The sequence below is a fragment of the Mauremys reevesii genome, linkage group 2 (assembly GCF_016161935.1).
Source record: "Mauremys reevesii isolate NIE-2019 linkage group 2, ASM1616193v1, whole genome shotgun sequence".
In the NCBI taxonomy this organism is placed as follows: Eukaryota; Metazoa; Chordata; order Testudines; family Geoemydidae; genus Mauremys; species Mauremys reevesii.
Genome location: NC_052624.1, coordinates 140,584,123 through 140,605,595, shown reverse-complemented (window position 1 = coordinate 140,605,595; position 21,473 = coordinate 140,584,123). Strand labels below are relative to the sequence as shown.

General features: G+C 38.8%; 1 protein-coding gene across 1 annotated transcript in view; it reads left to right on the top strand.

Moving 5' to 3' along the window:
- The window catches only part of CDH12 (cadherin 12), a 693,631-nt gene that overhangs the window by 461,579 nt on the left and 210,579 nt on the right, over positions 1-21,473 (top strand). Inside the window, exon 4 of the mRNA XM_039525377.1 lies at positions 13,737-14,152. Coding sequence (XP_039381311.1) covers positions 13,922-14,152 — 231 coding nt within the window. The 5' untranslated portion in view covers positions 13,737-13,921. The remainder of the gene's footprint in view (positions 1-13,736; positions 14,153-21,473) is intronic.

Below are 21,473 nucleotides of genomic sequence, written 5' to 3'. Positions count from 1 at the left end.
AGAACACCCTGAATGATGCAGTGGTTGCCATTACAATGGCCAATATTTGCCAGCAGTTACAATTCACTGGTGTCTCTGTGTTTCCTATTCTTAGTATAAGGTAAAACTGCTAACTGCAAATGTTGACTTTTATGGCCATCGCTGTTGGTTAGCCTTATAATATCCATTTTTGAACCAAAGTTATTTTATCTCTGCCTTATTGGCAGGACACACAGTTCATTGCTGGAAAAGAATATCCTATAGTTGTAGCAATGCCTCTAAAGAAGGTGATTTTTTTCAGTTCACTGTAAAATGCCTGTTTCTTGTATTCATTGTATAACACTGAAAGGATGTGTATATATGACAGAAGACAAACAGAATGAGTGAGAGATAAGAGCATTAAGAGGTATTCATTTCTGAAATTAAAGGAGCTACCTGCATGAGTGGAAGTGTGAATATATGTTCATACCAAAAAAAAAAAAAAAAAAAGGACAGGACAGCTCATTTACCATATGGAGAAAGGAAGTGTCAGACAATGAGAGACTGCAAAAAATAAATCAATAGCCTGCTATAATTTTCCTCTCAGTTTTGTTGCTGGATTAGTGTACACCTGTGTCTTTTTATACTACTTTCATTTTCCCCTTTATATTTTAAATATTTGGAGGGAAAGGCATTGAAATTGAATGAAAGAAATAAAGATGAGGGGTAAATGGAGTGTGTGTTTGTAAGAATCCAGGCTGTTTCTTTAGACAAGATGCAGAATGATACTGCATTAGAAGCTGTCAAAAAATGTGTCTTTTTATTTCTTCTTTCTATCACACCATATGCTGTCTGCATTGGGCCCTAAGTGCTGAAATCCAGAGCAAGCATCTGTTGTGAAATTACTCAATTCATTAGTCATGAGACTGGGAAATGTGTGGTATGTACACCAGAGACATTTAAGAGTTTCTAATGATGTAGGTCAAACAAGATTCCTGTTCTACCTTACTTAGAGAGTTAATGTAAAATAGTTATTTTAAATGTGTCTAGCTGTTTAGTAGCTAACTTTGTTCTGCAAATCTGGAAGTCTCCTACAAGGACAGTAGTGGAAATTCTGTAAAGGAGAAATGAGAATACCGTGGTGTTTCATGGGCCTTCATGATATTTGGGTTCCCTCTGAAACATATCTGGTTCTTGCTTTGAAAAATTGCACAACCAAAACATGGAGATTTGTTTTGATTAGAGTCATTTATAATTGGCTGGTATCTTGAGTTAGGACCAGAGTTGCCAGTTTCAGTGGCCAGAGCTGTCTTTTTAGTCATAGCAGTGAGCCAATCACTAAGTGCATGCCTTATTTATTAATACATTATCCTTCAATATTAATGTTGCAATGGCTGCCAGACCAAAGAAAAGTATTGTCAGTTTTCAAGAATAAAAGTATAAGCCGCAGAAAACAGTGGCATTTTTGACACTTTCAAAACACAAAAGTTCTATTTTGATATATCAATCTTCAAAGAAGGGACGCAGACCAGAGACTTAGCGGAGCATGACATGACAGCTGAGCATCTGGTCTGATAGATCTACAGATGTGACCAAATCTAAACCCTGTGAGAACAGATGACATGTTGATAGCATGGGAGTGACTATGCTAACGTTTGTGTTAAGCTTCAGAGCATGCCCTGTGTGACCTAAATTAGTTCAGAACCCCAATATGAATGTTCTTGAAGTTAGTGAAAGAACTATGCCTTCTCTTCAACCCAATGCTGACTAAATTGTAATGTTCACAGGATAAAAAGTGATGGCTTCTAGCTCTTTGTGCAAACAGGCTGTCAATTTACCCTGGAGAGGGTATCAGCCTATGGAATTAAATAGATAACAGATTTGTTCCAATAGTGTTGGATTATTCAGGAAACCCAAATTGTAAGTGAGATAAAAATCTAGCTGTGCCACCAAGTATCTGATCTAGAAAGAGATCAAAGGGTTAAAAATCTCTTAAAATAAGGACTAGGGGGTCATAGAAATTCCTTATTTACATTGCCCCCCTAATTTTAATAATCCCTTAGAAGCCGATGCCAATATTTCCACACATGGGTGTCTAAGGTTACATATCTCAGTTCATACTTAGCCACACAGAAGTCGCTCACTCATATGCGTGCTGCACCTCTGAAAATCAGTCCCCTTATATCAGGGTTTTTCAAATGGGGTTGCCGCTTGTGTAGGGAAAGTCCCTGGCGGGCCGGGGCAGTTTGTTTACCTGCCCCGTCTGCATGTCCAGCCAATCGCGGCTCCCACTGGCCGTGGATCACTGCTCCAGGCCAATGGGAGCTGCTGGAAGTGGCGGCCAGTAAGTCCCTCAGCCCGCACTTTCCCTCCACAAGCGGTGACCCCTGTTTGAGAAACCCTGCCTTATATTAAAGTGCTTAAATGTGGATTGAGATGCCTAACTTTAAGCACCCTCTTTTGAACATTTTGGCTTTGGGTATTTTGATAATATAATTTTCCTAGCAAAGGGAATTATGAAGGAATCCAATGAAATTGGATTAATTATATCAGATCATTGTAATTATATCAGAGAATTTTTAGTAAAAGAAGAACTTCACTGAAAATGTATGTACTCACAAGGTTTTACTAGAATACATGATAACCTGATACAACCCTCCTAAAAAAATTACAATATTGCATGTTTCAGAATAACTGGCTACAAATAGGCTCTGATTCATTTCAGTCTCACATATTGTTTGTAAAATTAAAAACACCTTTTAGTCATAGCCTGCTGTCTTCAAGTTTCTATTTATAGACATTATTAGTCTGCTGAAAGAGCTTGATATTTTCCCCCTCTATCTTAAAACATTGCTGACAGAATCAAATGAAGGATGGTTTCATGAGTGTGCACATTTTGACTTTGATAGATTTCTACCAGAAATGAAAACGTTTGTAATTTATCAAAAATTTAAGATTCTAGATCATTGACCAAGTGGCTATATATTCTCTTCTGAGAGTTAGTACTTTTTGTGAGCGGGGGCCAACATTGCATGCACATTGATGTAGAACAGAACTGAACAGAAATAAGACTGGTGATTTCAGTGTATTACTTGACCATTTTCAGAAAATAGGCAAAAGTGTACATTACTATTAGGCATTTAGAAAAAACACACACAATGAACTGACAGTTAAGCTGTAGAGTTGCATAAGAGTTTGATAGAAATGCAGGCTTTGTCTTGAATTCTGCTTGGCCAAGATTTACTTGTCATCTTTAGTGGGATGTATCAACTTGGTAATGAAACCAGGAACCAGTTGTACTGAGTGTTTCAGGTTTGTAATGAAAGCTTCACTCTATTCTTTTGATTCCACTCCTCCTGCTCAGGTATTCTCATGCATATTTGTAGATTAAAATTGATTATCTCTGAAAAATGCAGGTTTTAGGTCTTACATTTGAGACTTAAATGTTCTGCTCTGGGTTAGATAGATGTGTTGGTGGTGCTGATGAGGTTGACACACTGGATGTGGAAAATTAGTTGTAGGCAGAGGTGGTACATTGTTCTGTAATCGCATTGACTATTTCCAAACAGTCTCTTTCCATCATTTATTTTTTGTCACTAATTGGTTTATTTGGCAGCTATAATTTACTATTACTCTAAGTCAATAGTACACAGCCACAGGTTGGTTTGTTTTTGAGCATCTTCAAAACAATAGCGTTATCCCTCTTTTTCCTATTACACTTCAGAGCCATTTGTTGGAGCATGATGAGTCTATCATTAGTATTTATTGGCACTGCAATAGCTCTTAAGTGTCCCAGTCATGGACCAGGGCCCCACTGTGAACAGACACTGAACAAAAAGATGGTCTCTGCCTTATTTGTGGGATGCTGGTTTCATATATCACTTATTTTTGTAATGTTAATGATCAAGTCAACATTTACAGAGTGGGTCCCAGAACATAATATAATTATATGTTCGTCTTGCTCTGAATGTGCTAAAAGAACAGTCATACACAGACTAAAGGCCTCATTTTATACCAGTTCTAACTCAGTAGGTAATCCAGATTTGCACCAATGTTACTCCTGATTTCTACCAATGTAACTGCGATCAGAATCTGGCCCTAATTCGGTATTAGGAATTCCCACTGCATTTATGGTTTGTCACGCATGAAACTGATTAAAGAGGTTGCCTGAACAGAAGCTAATATTCATACACAGAGATCAACAAACGGAGACTTCATTCAACATAACCATAAGACAGTGAGTTCTCCACCCTGTGTACAACATGTGTATTTTCAGAATAATCGGGTATTATTTTATCTGCAAGATAAAATTCTGTCTAAATAGATTTATCCAATCATGTGAGTTACCTTCATTATGCCAACAGACAGTGTTGACAATGCCATGCAGGCATCCATATTTTTCTTGCTCAGAAGCCTCCAAAATCCATATAGCCTCACTGTTTCAAAGGTTTTTATTAGGTCAGTAAAGACTTTCTTGTTCCCTCCATTTTTCCAGTTGTATTTGCCAAGCAAAGAAGATAATTTTAATAGTGTTCTATTCTAATTGACAGTTGCACTGTGATCCTGGTATGTTGTCTGTACTGATTCTGTCTATATAATGTTATTAATTAGTCTCTTGACAAGAACTTTTCTAACATTTGGCTGCACTTCAGCAAAGTTCTTAAGCATCTACTTAACTTTAAGCACCTGAGTAATCCCATCCCTGGTCAGCAAAGTACTTCAGCATATATTTGACTTTAAGCAGGTGGTTAGTCTCAAAGTTAAGCACATACTGAAGTGCTTTGGTGAACAGGGATGAGACTACTCATATGCCTAAATTTCAGCATGTGCTTAAATGCTTTACTGCACCACGGCTTCTATTTATTATAATTTGTAATACTGAAGCACTGACCAGCCCCCAACAAAATCAAAATCCCTCCTTTGCTTGACAGTAAAAGACCTTGCCTGCTCCAAAGAGCTAAGCTAAATAGAAAAGGTTGTAGGAATATGATTATCCCAGTATTTACAGATAGGGAACTGAGGCACAGAGAGATTAATTGACTTTCCCATGGTCACAAAGTGTCTGTATCAAAAGTGGGGGTTGAACCTAGACCTCGTGAGTCCCAGGCCCATCCTTCCATTCTAATATTTTTCAAAATCTATTAGCTGTTGCCATGCTATTTCTATTTTCCAGCTGTTGCAGATAAATGAGGTTAGATGGTCAGCCATTACACATTCTTACATCTTAGTAGGTTTTCCATCTGGCACAGATCTATCATTTTTCACTATTGCCAAGACTTTTCAAACTTCTTTATGGGTAGGAAGATGGTTGTTCTGCATTAGCTGGTGTTTCACATAAGCAAAAAGTGTTCTTTGCAATGACTGATTTATGATTAAGGTGGCTGTTGAAATGTTTCCACCATCAGCGCATAATGGATACTTTGTCAGTAAGCAATTCACATCCATTCACAGTGGTGCAATTATCATCTTTGCTGGACTGAAGACAGTTTTGAGTGCTTCATGGAACTTTAGTGTTTCTTGTTAGTCTACATGGGACTATAGCTCATCTGCTGTCTTTTACTCCACCAGTTACCTTATAAACAACAAAGCTCATTTAGGTCTGTGTTTCAAAGTTCTCTATAGATTTGACTATTATGGGCAGATTAGTGGTCACAAAGGACATATGATTGTCCTTTCCATAAAAAAGTGTAGCCACTGCCACGCTCAGTGAGGATATCCTCTTGTTCTGTACCAGAATACGTTTCGCTAAAGGCTGCAATGGCAGTGTTGTAGAATGCAGGTGCTTCCACTCTTAGAGCAATCCTTCATTCAAGCTGTTCATTGTTGGTCAACTTAATTTAATTTTAGTGTTAGAATGTTTCAAGTAGTAACAACAATACTGTATTACATTGATATTATTAATAAATTATTATAGTCAATTTCTCAGTTGCAGGTTATGAATAGAGCTGGTTGGGAATTTTTTAACAACTTTTTTCATAAAAAATGCTAATTTGTCAAAACTGAACTTTTCCACAGTGAAGTATCAGTTTCAATGAATTTTTGTACTTGGAAAACTGTTGAAATTTAAGATGTAGTGCATTTAAAAAAAAAATCAAAAGGAAAAGTTTCAAAATAATCCAAACAAAACATTGTAAGTGACCCAAACTGAATTTTGGGGGATTTTCAGTTTGAAAGAAGAAAATGACATTTTGTCCTGATCTAGGAAGAGATATGTTTCCCAAATCTCAAAACTTGAGATAGAAAAGCTGTTTTATGCCTGGCTCTAGTCTTGAACTACTTTACCCAGAGTGTATTGACTAGGGTAAATAGGAACAAGATTTCCTACATATCATGTTTCTTTGGAATGTCCCTATTTGCAGTCAGCCAGGTGCACCGTTAATAGAGAAGTTGGGTCAGGGAAAGTAACCAAATGAAAAAAGGATAAGGCCCCATTTCTGCAAAGGAGTCCATGCGTATTATGTCCCTTTGACTTCTTTAGGGTTCCAATCTTCTGAAGAGGGTCTCCCCCTGCAGATTCCTCTGCAGGTTAAAGACTTAAGTAACAATATTTAAGTCCAAATAGGACTGTGAGGGGAAACTGGTTTTCAACAAGATAAAAATCTAACCTTCTGCACTAATATCTACTGTATAGGAAGCTAAGTATCGGACAGCACACTTCGACACATGGCTTGGTGGCTAGATGAGCACCAGACTTGTGAACAGAGCACAGAATTTAGACAAAAGTGTGCTAGGCCCAATTTTCAAACTAAGGCACCTAAACTGGTTGCCCAAATACCCCTTGCATATTTATCAGGCACATAGAGACCTGGATACCACTTTTAAACATTTAATGTTAGGATTTAGGCACCAAACTTGGATATCCAGGTTTAAAAATTGGGCCCAGGACATAGTTGAAAAAAAAAACAAAACTACAATTCAATAAACATAAAATGCTGATATGTAAATATATATAGACAGAAATATAGAGTCATAGTACCTATTTGCCCAAAATAATTAGAGTTGTGATAAATTGGAGAGGGTTCAGAGAAGAGCCACAAGAATAATTAAAGGTTTAGAAAACATGTTGTGACAGGCTCCCCGGGGTGCAACCTAGAACTGGGGTACTGCTGAGAATGTCTGTCTTAACAACCTGGGCTCCCTCTCACACTGTGGTGTTGTGACAAGCTGAAAATCCCGCCCAGTACTGCACTTACACAGACATCCACAGGCAGGGATACACTCAAGTGAGTTACATTAATGCTTTTGCCAGCTGCTCATGAACCAACAATAGAGAGGCTACAGCCAATTCCCCACAGCCTAGGATCACAGAGCTGTACCATCTTGCCCTGGTCAGAAGCCTGAACAGTGTAAGTTGATTACCCAGTCCTCTCCTCCCTCAGTGTGGAGAGGACATGCACCAGCTCTTGTTCCTGAGCAGATTTCCCATGCACTTCAAGCAAAACCCATTGTTTTAGGTAAAATATAAAACAGACTTATTAATACAGAAAGGTAGATTTTAAGTGATTAAAAGTAGTAAATGTACAGATTAAAGTTGGTTACCTAAGAAATAAAAAGTAAAATTATAATCTGAGTTCTATAAACTGGACAGGATTTAAATCAAGCAGTGTCTCACCCTGATGGTATAGTTCCTTAATACACAAGCTGAGATTCTCCTTTCCAAGCTGGGACTGCCTCCCCAGTTCAGTCTTTGTTCTCCAGACGTGTTTCCAGGTATTGAGTTGTGGGGGGATCGGGAGAAAGGCCAAATGATGATGTCACTTCCCCTCTTTTGTAGTGCCTTGCAGCTTGCTGGAAACATATATGCTTGTGACCATTATTTACATGCTCCCTATGAGAAGACTTCATTGTATACAGATCCTGTGATACAACATATTTCAGTAACACACACATAGCAAAACTTCATAACTTTCCATACAATGATAGCACAATATTCAACAAAGCAAGACTTTTAAAATGATACCTTACAAGGCATACTGTTTGCAAAACACATAATAATTATACGACCATGGTGAATATGTGGGTGTCAGAGTGTTGCTTTGGGATACAGAGTGTCATACATACCTTATAGTGATAGTCTCAAGGAGCTCAATCTATTTACCTTAACAAAGAGAAGATTAAGGAGTAACTTGATTACACTCTAGAGGTATAAACATAGGGAAAAGATATATTACATAGGTCTTTTCACTCTAGTAGAGGATGGTGTAACATGATTCAATGGCTGGAAGTTGAAGCTAGACTAATTTAGATGGGAAGTAAGGCATACATTTTAATGGTGAGAGTAATTAACCTTTGGAACAATTTTCCAAGGGTGGTGGGTACTCCATCACTGACAATTTTTAAATCAAGATTGGATGTTTTTCTAAAAGCTCTGCTCTAGGAATTATTTTGTGGAAGTTGGCATGTATTATACAGGAGGTCAGACTGGATGAGCACAATGGTCCCTTAGAATCATAGAATATTAGGGTTGGAAGAGACCTCAGGAGGTCATCTAGTCCAACCCCCTGCTCAAAGCGGAACCAACACCAGCTAAATCATCCCAGCCAGGGCTTTGTCAAGTCGGGCCTTAAAAACCTCTAAGGATGGAGATTCCACCAGCTCCCTAGGTAATCCATTCCAGTGCTTCACTACCCTCCTAGTGAAATAGTGTTTCCTAATATCCAACATACACCTCCCCCACTGCAACTTGAGACCATTGCTTCTTGTTCTGTCATCTACCACCACTGAGAACAGCCGAGCTCCATCCTCTTTGGAACCCCCTTCAGGTAGTTGAAGGCTGCAATCAAATCCCCCCTCACTCTTCTCTTCTACAGACTAAATAAGCCCAGTTCCCTCAGCCACTCCTCGTAAGTCATGTGCCCCAGCCCCGTGATCATTTTCGTTCCCCTCTGCTGGACTCTCTCCCTTCTGGCCTCGGAATCTATGAATAATGGACTTTTCAGAAAAATAAAGGAAATAATTTGTGTTTGTACAAAACCAGAATTTTTGGCAAATAAACAAAAATCACAAAGGATTTTTTGTTTTGTTTTGGGGATTTTTTTAAAAAAAGCAAAGGAAAAGAAATTAAAATTAAGTAGATTCAAGTGGTAGTGCTCCCAACAGCTCAGTGGCTAGAGGTACTCTTGTGAGTGACCTAGGTCTGAATTGCCACTCTGGAGCAGACACTTGAATCTAGGTCTGATCAGAACAGCTTGAGAAAGCTCTGTCCTAGAATAGCCAATATCCTTGTGGTTAGGGCAGTTCCCTCGTGGGTGGAGACCTGGGTTCATGTCCCTGCTCCAGAGCAAGGTTTTGAACTTGGGTCTCCCATATCCCAGGCAAGTATCCTGGTTCTTGTTCCTCTTCTTTTGCGAATGGCACCTAAATCCTCTTGTGAATCTAGTCTGAAAAATCAAAAGGATTCATTTGCACATTTCCAAAAAATAATTTCCTGAAATGTTTCAACTGAAACATTTAGCCAAAATCAACTCAAATTCACAATATGTTTTGGTTTATTTGAATCTGCAAGTGGGTTTTTTTTGTTTGTTTTTTTGTTTTGGTTTATTTTTTTTATTTTTTTGTTGTTGGTGACCAAAAAATATGGCTGAAATACTTCTGTCAGCTTTAAGTACAATGTCAACAAAATGGGTGTCCAATGCATTGCAAAATTTACTAGCTGTTTGTCAGTTCTGCCATTCTTCCTCTGGTGCTGTCAGCAAAAACTTTTATTTTTTTAAAGAACTATTCTGTCCTTTCTTCTGACCCTCTGCCTCAATCTCCCACTGCTCAAGTGTAATCTAGCAGAAGATTCAAAAGAGTGGGAAATGTGTCTGCTAAAGAGACATCTTTTAAGCTCTGGGCCTGTCCACATACAGATTTTCTCATGGTGAACTCTGCTGCAGCTGATGTAGAGGCTGCTTCTCAATTCCACATATCACTCCTGTCATCACCTTCCTCCCCTCTCTCCTCCCCATGCACACACAGCGACTTAGATATTTCAGGTAAAAGATGTCAGCAACACTGGGGCTTCAAACTAATGCCATAACATTCTACTGCAGCTGAGATGCTGGAAAGCAAGTGAACAGACCAACAGAGAAGGGGTTAAAATCATATACTTGTATTGGATACCAACCTTCCAGACACAGGGGAACTGTTCTCCTTTCACTAGAGTCCTTCAGTCTCTTTACATTACGTTTGGTGCCATATAACACTTTAAAAGCTCCCTGGCTGATGGATGGGGCCGGAGGCCGAGATCTGCTGGGAGAACTATAATGTATTGAGTAGAGCCTCCTCAATAAAGGACAGTGGTATAGCTGTTAAATTGAATACAGAATGATTTTTAGCTTCTCCTGGAGCTTTTTTCTATCACTATTTATTTTCAGCTCTAATCTGGGACTGGGGATTTGGAGAGGACATGTGGTTTTCTGTTTGGATGATCCATGGTTGTTGAGATTTTGTCATTCAAACTAGGCAAAAACTCAGCAACTACAGAACAAGAGAGGCACGAGGAGCTGGCAGCCCTGGAACTGAATTATTAATTAACACAATGCTGTATACTGTATGTGCATTAAAGAGGGAAGCACGAAAAGTCATCTGAACTGTTAAATAAATAAAGCTGTTAAAATAAATGAATTTTATGTGTACCAATATTGAGAGTGTATGCAGAGCTGTAGTATAATAGAATCCTTTCTTATGGCTGATGTCAATAGAAGGCAACAAATAAAAAGTAGGTTGGAAGTTTGAGAGAGTATTAAAGTTTGACAATCAATAATTTTCCTTTGTTACCGAAGCATATTCAGTTATGGAGACCTAAAAGAGAAATGTCTTGCATAAATTTTGAAAGTATCTTTATTAAAACCAATTGTTTGGGTCAGGCTTTTGCCTTTTTTTCCCCCGTATTGCAAATATCAAACTTTAATCCTTTCTGAAAATAAAGATCAAGCAGTCATTTTAACTAAATACCTTTTCACTGCACTTTAATATCCCATTTTATTAGTATCTGTGCATGTCTTTGTTTGCTCTTTAAATCTTCCAATGAGTCCAGTGTGGTGATAGTTTTGCGGGGAGGGAAGAAGAGAAATATCCTTTATGATTAGGATATGTAGGGTTTTTTTACTTTATTTTATTCTCAAAGCTTGTTACATTTCCCTAACCTCCTAATGATGTGTCTTTTTTATACTGAGAATTGAGCCTATATCTAAGAGTATGTCTACACTATCTGCTGGATTGGCGGGCAGCAATCGATCCAGCGGGCGTCGATTTATCATGTCTAGTCTAGGCGTGATAAATTGATCCCTGAGCGCTCTCCCATCGACTCCTGTACTCCACCTCCGCAAGAGGCACAGACGGAGTCGATGGGGGAGCAGCAGCAGTCAACTCACCACGGTGAAGACACTACATTATTCATGTAGCTGAAGTTGCATAATTTAGATTGATTCCCCACCCACCCCAGTGTAGCCCAGGCCTAAGAAATAATAACTGCATCATGATTACTGAAAGAATCACATTATGCACAAGGAAAAATAACTGTTGACATTGTTTGAACATGAGAAAATATATTCAGTAAGATAGCTTGCAGTGTCTTCTTTACTAAAGGCCATGTTGCAACATTGATTATTTATTTATTTATTTATTTAGTAGCAGAAGTCTTCACTGAAATCAGTGAAGACTTCTGCTTAAAAATCAATGGCACACTATGGCACTAACATTCCATAGTGATATAAATTGCATTTTTTTTTTTAAGATTTAAAATGCACCTCTCTTAAACCCTGGAAGAAATTTACAGCATGCTTGAGAAACTGCATTTTGCCTTAGAACATCATACATAGAACTTTTGAACAACCTATCTTTGTTGTGCACAAGATCTCCAGCGGAGTCCCAGTCTTGCTGGTATTGTAAATACATGATGGATGCAGATGTAAGTTAGGCAGAAAACAACTCTGCTTCCCTGCCATGAAAATAAGAATGATTGCCGTTGCTGGCCATCAGCAGCACACAATGAAGAAGGAGCAGTCATATCAGCCCAGGAGGGAGATGTGCCAAACAGACATACTTGGGCCCCATAAAAATACCAAGGGACTAATCCTGACAATTCCACCAGCATATCATCATCATCGTAGCATCATCATCATGGCAAGAAACATTTGCTGCCTATGAATACTTATCTGTGCAAGACTATTCTCTGAGTGTTTGTTCAAGCATACTTCAGTTGCTTGAATGTTAGTGGAAATCCAACACAATGGAGCTGTGTGTAGACAGGTTGTGATGTTTACCTAATTCTAAAATCCAGAGATACTCCATTGACTCCAGTGCAGATTCTGTGGACTTACACCAGTGAAACTGAGAACAACATTTCATCTGTTGAGCCCTGAGTTCACTTACAAGAGAAACAGCGTTTGTTAGGGATGGTATGGCATGAGTTAAAATGTATGGGTCTGATCCAGAGCCAAATGAAGTAAATGGGAATCTTTAGATGGACTTTAATAGGCTTTGGATCAGACCATATGTAGGTGTTGTGGGTGCTAATTTTCACCATTTATAGCCCACTGAATTATGGTAGCTGTGCTCAGACTTTTGTTGGGCTGAATTTGATCCCTTTTTAAAAAAATATTGTAATTGCTTATTTTGCATCCTTCTACCATTGCCATTTTACTAACTACTGACAATGAATCAAAGAATTTCATAAATACAAAAATAATAGAGAGGGAGAGAGAACACGACTGTAATTACACTGGCTGGAAAACACAACATTTTTTTCATCAGTCATATGAAATATTCTACACTGGGGTTCACAGTTTAATGTGTTTAATATGACTCACTGAGACAAGTACACAGACAGACAATATGATTTTTCATTGCTGGCATCTGGCTGCTACAGGGTCACTACAATTGTAATAGCTCCCTTGATATGATAGTTCTGTCTCAGCCACATAGTTACTGTGCTGATTTATTTTTTAATCTGTAGGTTTGGTATATGTCAGTGTAAATGTGTATCAGTGTCTTGCATTGCCACTTTTGTGTGTGTGTGTGTGTATGTGTGTGTGCAGTTTTGCAGTTTTCCCCATTTGCTGCTCTTTTGCTGTTTTCCCCCTATTACTGTATCATTGTTTTACTTTATTTTATTTTATTTTATTATGGTAGCAGCTCAGGACCTAAGCCCACTCCTGAATTGCAGCATCCCTGCCATGTAACACTAGGCCTCTCCTGAGAAGAGACTGCCAATCATGACACATGCATTCTGAATTAGTGTTTTTATTTTATTCTGCTATATTGGCATAGTTTCCTTTTCATCCTTTTTAGTTCCTGTGAAATTCACACAGTTTCATCTCTCTGAGAATAAGGTTCAATGCAAAGCTGTCTGTGTATAGCTCCAGTTATGGTAAGAAAGGGGGAATGTTTCCATGGCTTATGTTTTGTGGCAGAGATTTAAAAAAGTACAGCATCCTACCTCTTACTAATTTGGTACACTATATGTCAGTATTTTTTGCATGAATCAAGAATAAGTATATTAGAAATCGCTGAGGTGTAACAAATTTATTTCATAACTAGGCCAAAAAGAGCACTTGTCTTCAGACAGACACAAAAGTAATACTAAACAGAGTAAGTATGAACCATTCCTACAGTTACTGTGCAGTATCCTACAGCAACTCAAGGCTATCAGCAAAAGAGTACTAGTTTTTTAAACTCTGCTTCCAGATCCCCTCTCTTTCTGTCTCAAGAAACTAACTAGGTGTGAAAATTTTGATGAACACTTCAATGTAATTTTACATAATTTAATGTTGCCATGTAAATCTCTTTTATAGGTCCCTTTAGATGGAATTTAATGCGGCAAAAACCTTGTCATCAGAAGGATTAATGTCTGCATTAGCATTTCCGCAATAAAATCTGAAGCTAAGTGGTGGAGGCCACAGACACCTCAAACCTGGATTCTACCGCTCTACATTAAGTGCTGGAGTTTTTATTACTTGCTGTAGGGAAGCCTTTGCCAATGCTTACAAGGAACTGTTTATCCCTGCTTCTTTGGGTCCTGTTTGATGGAGGTCTCCTAACACCACTGCATCCACAACTACAACAGACTTTAGAAGCACAGCCGAGAGAAAATGTTGTCACAATGCCAGGGAGGAGGTCACCCACCCAGCGGGTCAAACGAGGCTGGGTATGGAATCAGTTTTTTGTGCTGGAGGAATACATGGGCTCTGAACCCCAGTATGTGGGAAAGGTAATTTTTTACTTTTTCTTTAAATGCTGAAGTGACACACAGATAGTAATATAAGCTATAAATGTGTACATTTTAGACAGGATGAATTTTCTCCATCCTTCCCTCCCACTCCCAACTCCCATAAAGTTAAACTGAGTCTTCTGGTGTTATATTTTGTGTATCTGGTGGATCATACAAAATATGAATGCAAAACTGTGCTTAAATTAAATTGAAATTCAGAAAGTCCCTCACTTTTCCTGCCGCTTAAAAATAAGTAAATAAATAAATAACCCATATTTTGGTGTTTCGTACATGTGCCATGTAAGCAAAGAGAACAATAAAGCTATTAATAATGCAGTTTACATACTGTATAGGGATCAGATCTTCAGCTGGTGTAAATTACCGTAGCTCCATTTGTTTCTGTGCAGTTATGTTGATTTATATCAGCTGAAAAATAGATCTTATTTGTTAGAATACTACAAACAATAGTACAAACAACTCCCCACCCCAGCATATAATTAATGTGAATAACAATATTTTATCCACACATTTTTAACCCTTACTATCTATGTTCACATCGGACTAATTTTCTTATCCCTTGCTTTGGAGATAAAATAAATCTGGGAATTCTGAAACATATTGGTGTAGTATGTATAACTAAACCTAGTAGGATCTATTATATTTCTGTTCATTGTTAGAATTAGATGTAAGATCAATTTCAGGGGTCGGATTTGGATCTGCCGTTCTTGGGCCCAGGGGCAAGCATACTGCCACTTGATCCATACTTAGGTACTGTATATGTAAACTATCATTTCTGTGTTTGGGTACTATTACTCCCATTAGTTTTTGGCAAACAATTGCTTTTGGTCTGTTAAGGACAAATCATATTATGGTATCATATGCTTCATTTTCTGATCATTCCTACTGTTGCCATGCATGTCTGACAGCTGGACAGGTTGCCTCATATCACATGATTCAAACAAATATACTAATCTGATGCAGCTCTAGTATTGTGTGTGTGCGTGCACACTCAGACACACATACACAATATAAGGGCTGCATTACAAGATAATGTTTGTTTGAACCATGACTCTGTGTGTGCATGCGTATGTGTGTGCGCGCACGTGTGTGTGTGTTACACTGATCATTATTTCTTCTGTGGTGCATGAATAAGCTGGCATCCAGTTGGGTGGGGTGGGGGCAATGATGAGAAAAGTGTCTTCAGAAATGAAAGATAAGACACAACCTAAAATATCAGGCAGCCAATGTTCAGAGTTGCACAGAGGTTGGAGGAGTAGTTAACTGCTCCAATTAAGTTTTAGTAGGATACGTCAAAATCTGTATGATGCACTGGAAATTGACCGAGTGATGTTTTACCTAATTAATATTTTTCCTCTCTTCTGTTATGCATAAATTCTACTTTGACCACAGGACTTTACTCACTGAAAGTCAGAGGCCAATGATTTGTTCCTTGGGCACTCAAAACTGCCACTGAAATGAGTGTTGGAGTTTTGCTTGCAGCAGAAATGCAGCATCATGCATTGGCTCTCAGCTTATTATCACAGAGATTTTTTTCCCCATCATTGTTTTAAATGTAAATAGTTCTGTCTATGTGGGGAATGAATACCATATTCTAACTGTAACCTGAATGATATTTACAACAACTTCACTTCTCTACCATTCCTGCCCCAAGCAAACCCCTCAGAACCAGGGAAAGAAGAATAGAAGACTTCATAAAATCCATTAGAGACTTTGCTTTGCCAGTGTAAAGTGGAATATATTCAAATATTATAGCTTTGAGCATTAATAAAATCCTAAAATAGAGAGAGATAAAATTTTGAAATGCAAAATGTTTATAATGAGGACAAAACACAAAAGGTAACACGGTGAAGCTATTTACCACCCTTTCCCCCGCCCCCTGCAAAAGCAAACTAATATGATGATAAAATTTGTTCCTTGATGCTGTGTCTGAGATTTACTGTACCTATAGTTCCTGGAGTCATGCAGTGTTTGGTGACATCAGGAAAAGGTGCTCACATACTGTAGTGATGAGTGGTATACAGACATGGATAGATAGACAATGTAGCTTTATATTTTATTGTCTTTTGTATTGGGTTTTTCAAATTACTTTAGGATTGTTTATTTGAGATTGGATGCTTGTTTGACAAATCCTGTCTCAATCAAAGTAGTTGAAAAATCCTGATATACTACAGTGCTGCTGATCTGACACAAGCCTGACCTTCTGAGCACATGGAGGTGGGAAACCCTGCATCTCCTCTCCCTTTTTAAAATGTAAGTAAATAATAAAAGTGATCATCAAATTTGCTACCGCTGTACATTATAGTTTATCTTAATTCACCCCTTCCTCAGTTCTATACAGAAAATGCTTGAGAGGAAATCCTATTGCAAGGTTTTACATCACATCATCTCCTGTGGTACAGGATTGCTAAGCTTTCCTCTGTCGCAGCACATAGAGATGCGAACATAGCACCACCATGGCTCATAGATCTTTGTGATCTTATGTAAAATGATTGGCTAATAATTCTGGGCAATTTTAGACTGACAAAGGGATAACTGGGTCATATTAGGCTTGCATGAATAATGGGTAACATCTGTGCATCTTTACTTGTCAAACCAAAAGAACCATTATGGTTAAGGAACAATATTGATCATGAGTAGAATTTACAGATTAACCAGGTCTGTCTTTAATTCTGAAGTATTTTTTTAACTGATTCAAGTTGCTGAAAAGAGGAGTTTTTTATCACACATAGGGGTATGGATATAATTGCACTTTAAGATAAGTAATATTGATGCATCTTGAGTACTTAGTGTACACTTTAAGGAAATGTGCCCCTAGTGTGCCACTTCTACCTAGAAGATAAAAATAAAATATGAAGGATCTGCTCATGGAACACACAATAATTGAGAAAGGGTAATGAATGCCTCATTAACATTGAGGCAGAAAACACAGATCTGATTCCAGGACATGAAAACTGTTTGAGCTGATCATGTATTGAAACAATGTGTGGTTCTACTTTATGCTCATTATCAATTACCTCTGTGAGGCAGAATTTTATCTCCAACAATCCACCTGAGATAATTGAATACATTATTTTTTAAGTGGCTGCTGCTTTGCTGGATTTCCCATATAATGTGTATATATATACACCTCTACCCCGATATAATGTGACCTGATATAACAGTGGTTTGCGTACAATGCAGCAACTGGTGAGTGCAGGGAGGCTGGGGAAAGGACGCCCCCCATACTCACCTGTGGTGGGAAGTGGAGCGCTGCGGCTGAGAGCTCGTGGAGTGGAGCGGCTGGGGCTGGGCTGCTCCGCTTCTGCCGCTGCCGGTGAGTGTGGGATCTTTCCCCAATCCCCCACCCCCAGCGACACGGCTGGGGCCAGGGCAAGGAAAGTGGAGCGGGCTGGGGCCACGGCACTCTGTTTCCCATCACACGTAAGTACAGGGGGTATCCTTTCCCCAACCTCCCCACACAGCAGGAATCGGAGCGCCATGGCTGGGAGCTGGCGGAGTGGAGCGGGCTGCGGCCAGGCTGCTCTGCTTCCTGCCGCTGCCGGTGAGTGCCATAAGGGGGCGGGTGTGTGTGGATAGGGGCAGTCAGGGGACAGGGAGCAGGAGGGGTGGGTTCCTGGAAGTGACTACGGATGGGAGTCTCTGGAGGGGGCAGTCAGGGGACAAGGAGCAGGGGGGCCAAAGCAAGTTTGATATAACGCTGTCTCACCTATAGCGTTGTAAGATTTTTTGGCTCTGGAGGACCGCGTTATACCGGGGTAGAGGGGTGTGTGTGTATAAAATTAACAGCTCTATCCTAGACATACAGCTATTTACTATACTTTCAATTGGAGAATCTATCTATCTATCTATCTATCTCCAACTGAAAGTATAATAAATTATAAATATAATCTCCAACTGAAAGTATAGTAAATAGAGTAAATAGCTGGAGCTGTTATTTAACCTTGGGATGCACACCCAATTGGGAAGAGGATATTCACAGACATTTCCCCACTGGATGATATGAAACTTCCATTAGTGACACAACGTGGGTGAGGTAGTATCTTTTATTGGACCAACTTTCTGTTGGTGAAAGAAACAAGATTTTAAGCCACACAAAGCTCTTCTTCAAGTTTGGGAAAGGTACTCTCAGCATCACAGCAAAATGAAATAGATTTTTAGTATAAGTACTTACAATATATGCTAAGAGACGATTCAAGTTAGAGTGGCCCGATAACACCTCTGCGGTCATAAGACAAAAAGAGGGGGTTAGTGCATTACAGATTGTTGTAATATGCCATGAATCCAGTGTCACTGTTCAGTCCATGATTTTGTGTGTCTAGCAGAGTAATGAGTTTAAGCTCCCAGGCTCATCTTTTGAAAGTGTTGTGCAGGTTTCCTTTGAGGATGAGGACTGTTAGGTCAGATAGAGAGTGATCACTTTGTGAAAAGTGTTCGCCCACAGGTGATGGGGTGTTTTTGTCTTTTATCAATTTCCTGTGTGAGTTCATTCAAGATTATAGTGATTCTATAGTTTCACCCACATAGTTGTTATTGGGGAATGTAAAGCACTGGATGAGGTACACCATTTGTTGTGATAGGCATGTGATTCATGAATCTTGAAAAGTGTGTTGAGGGGGCTGTTGATCATTGAGGCAGTGGAGAGATATCTCAGGTTTTGCATGTGGTGCACAAATGAGTTCCTAAATATTTTAAAAAATCCAATGTTTACTTTATTTGTAATGATGCTTTAGCATCAAGTTAAAGCTGTATATTTGGGAAACTTTGACTTAGCACTACTTGATTATATATATATCTTGAAGGTGTTATTAAGTGCATTGGAATGTCCAGGATTTTTCATGTGGCATGTAAGACTATATTTTGTGCTTGGAATTACAGCTTTTGTATCTCTTTCTTCCAGCCAGGATAACAGGACAATTCTCTGATAGGTGCACTGTTGGTTATATTGCTTATTATAGAACTGCAGCACTAACAATAACTCTGCAATTCATAAATAAAGGTTTAATGTGCTTATTAAATCAGCTGCCAATTTCACTAAACATTTAGGGATGACTACTTAATTTTGGAAGCCACTTGGAACAGAACGGAAGAGATTTACAGCAGTAATGTCAGATATTATCAGCCCAAACTCTCAATCCAGTTTATGTTGGTTTTCAGGAGACTATCTTAAAAAGTGTCAGGTTGCATTTCAAAAGATTGTTGTAGAAACTGACGGGGATTAGGCTAGTTCACAGTTAGAGAACCTGAAATAGTGCTTAAAGTTGACACATTCAAAGCTGTCCGTAAAGAATTCTCTTGACAACACACTTTGGCCATTGTAAATGGAACAGTAAATCAAAGTTTCAGAAATCCTGTGCCTGCATATTGGACAGTACTGTGGGAGCACAGTAAGAATCTGCCAGATTTACAGGCAAAAGACTCAGGAAAGTCTCTCTAGCAGTTATCTATAGCAGTTCTAGATTAAAATGCAAATATTGTGCCCAGTACTGCCCTGAGTTCTACTTGTGCAAATCATGGGGATTTTTGCATGCTTATTGGATGGTAGAAATAAATCAGTTTCATTTGTTGTCCTTGATGTCACTTTCTCGGCATCATGAGGCATTAAAAATCACATAAACATTTTATTTATATATACACACACACACACACACACACACACACACACAGATATATATAGATTTCAAGGAGATAAGAGATGATTTTCCATGGACTATTGCTTATGATATATGTTAATTCAGTCCCTTGAGAAGGACATCCCACTTGTTGGATATAAAGGATTGTGGGCAAATTGCATATATATATATGTGTGTGTGTGTATATATAAGTAAATAATGTTTGTGATTTTTAATGCCTCAAGATGCCAGAAAAGTGACAGCAAGGACAACAAATGAAATGGATTTATATATATATGTAAACACAAATGGCAAGATTCTCTCCTCAGACCTCTGTTTGGCACAGAAGGGTGAGATATATGCGGGGACCCTGATCTTCAGGACTAGCTCTAGCCTCAACACAATTTAAAGCTGCTAGCAGGCCTTGGACATAAGGTTGTTAATGGTCCTTATGCCACTGCCGGATAGGTGTAACCCACTATTGCTCCACTATGCCCTCTCTGCATTCAGTTATGCCCCTACTATTCCCTCTACACCAGTGTGGGAAGGGAGATGTCCACACCAGGGAGCCATTGGGGAAATTCTCTTTATGGTTCCTGATAATCTGGCCAACAAACATGAAATATGAACACTGGACTATACACATTCTTAATGGGAAATGAGTTGCTGGCATCAGCCCATTTAATCATAGAATCAAAGATCAGAAGGGACCATTATGATCATCTAGTCTGACCTCCTGCAAGATGCAGGCCACATAAGCCGACTCACCCACTCCTGAACTAATTCTCTCCCTTGACTCTGCTGTTGAATGCTCCAAATCATGATTTAAAGACTTCAAGTAGCAGATAATCCACCAGCAAGCGACCCCTGCCCCATGCTTCGGAGGAAGGCGAAAAACCTCCAGAGCCACTGCCAATCTACCCTGGAGGAAAATTCCTTCCCGACCCCAAATATGGCGATCAGCTGAACCCCGAGCATGTGGGCAAGACTCTCCAGCCAGACCCTCTGGAAAAGGCTAACAATATCCCAACATTGACCCTTTGTACTAATTTAATGATGGACAGATATCAATATTACAAAAATCACCAGCATGTTTGGTGCCTGTGTTGGCAGGCTCAGAAGAGATACCAAGGACAGAATGTTCCAGGAGAGTGAACTGTCCTTTCTCATTCAGGCTGATGCCTCCAAAACAAAACAAAATAGGAAAGGAAGCTTAAACCGCATGTGCTATAATTCTCCTCTAGATAAACAAAATATTTCTGTTTCTGGGACACTTAATCTGACACTGTTTACAAACACTACATTCACTTGAAGGAAATAAAACAATAAAATTAAAAGGAAAATAAGTCCGTGCATGTATTTTGAAACCATATTGCCCTTTAAACAAAAATCTTAGTCTAAATCTTTATTGAGGCATGTGCCTTGGCTAATCTGATTTTCTTTTAAATTATATGTGTAATAGATTTCTATTGTTGAGTAATACCATGGTAACATTTCATTTGCCAGCTGTCACCCAGCTTTTGTGCTAGCACATCTGATTCAAAACTCACAAATGAGAACAGGCTACTGAAAAAAGAAATAGGAAGCGCTCTCTGTATCATTCCCATTAGTCATTCATATGATGTCACTTTCAAGGAGATAAAAGAGATGATGTTCCATGGACTATTGCTTATGACATATGTTAATTCAGT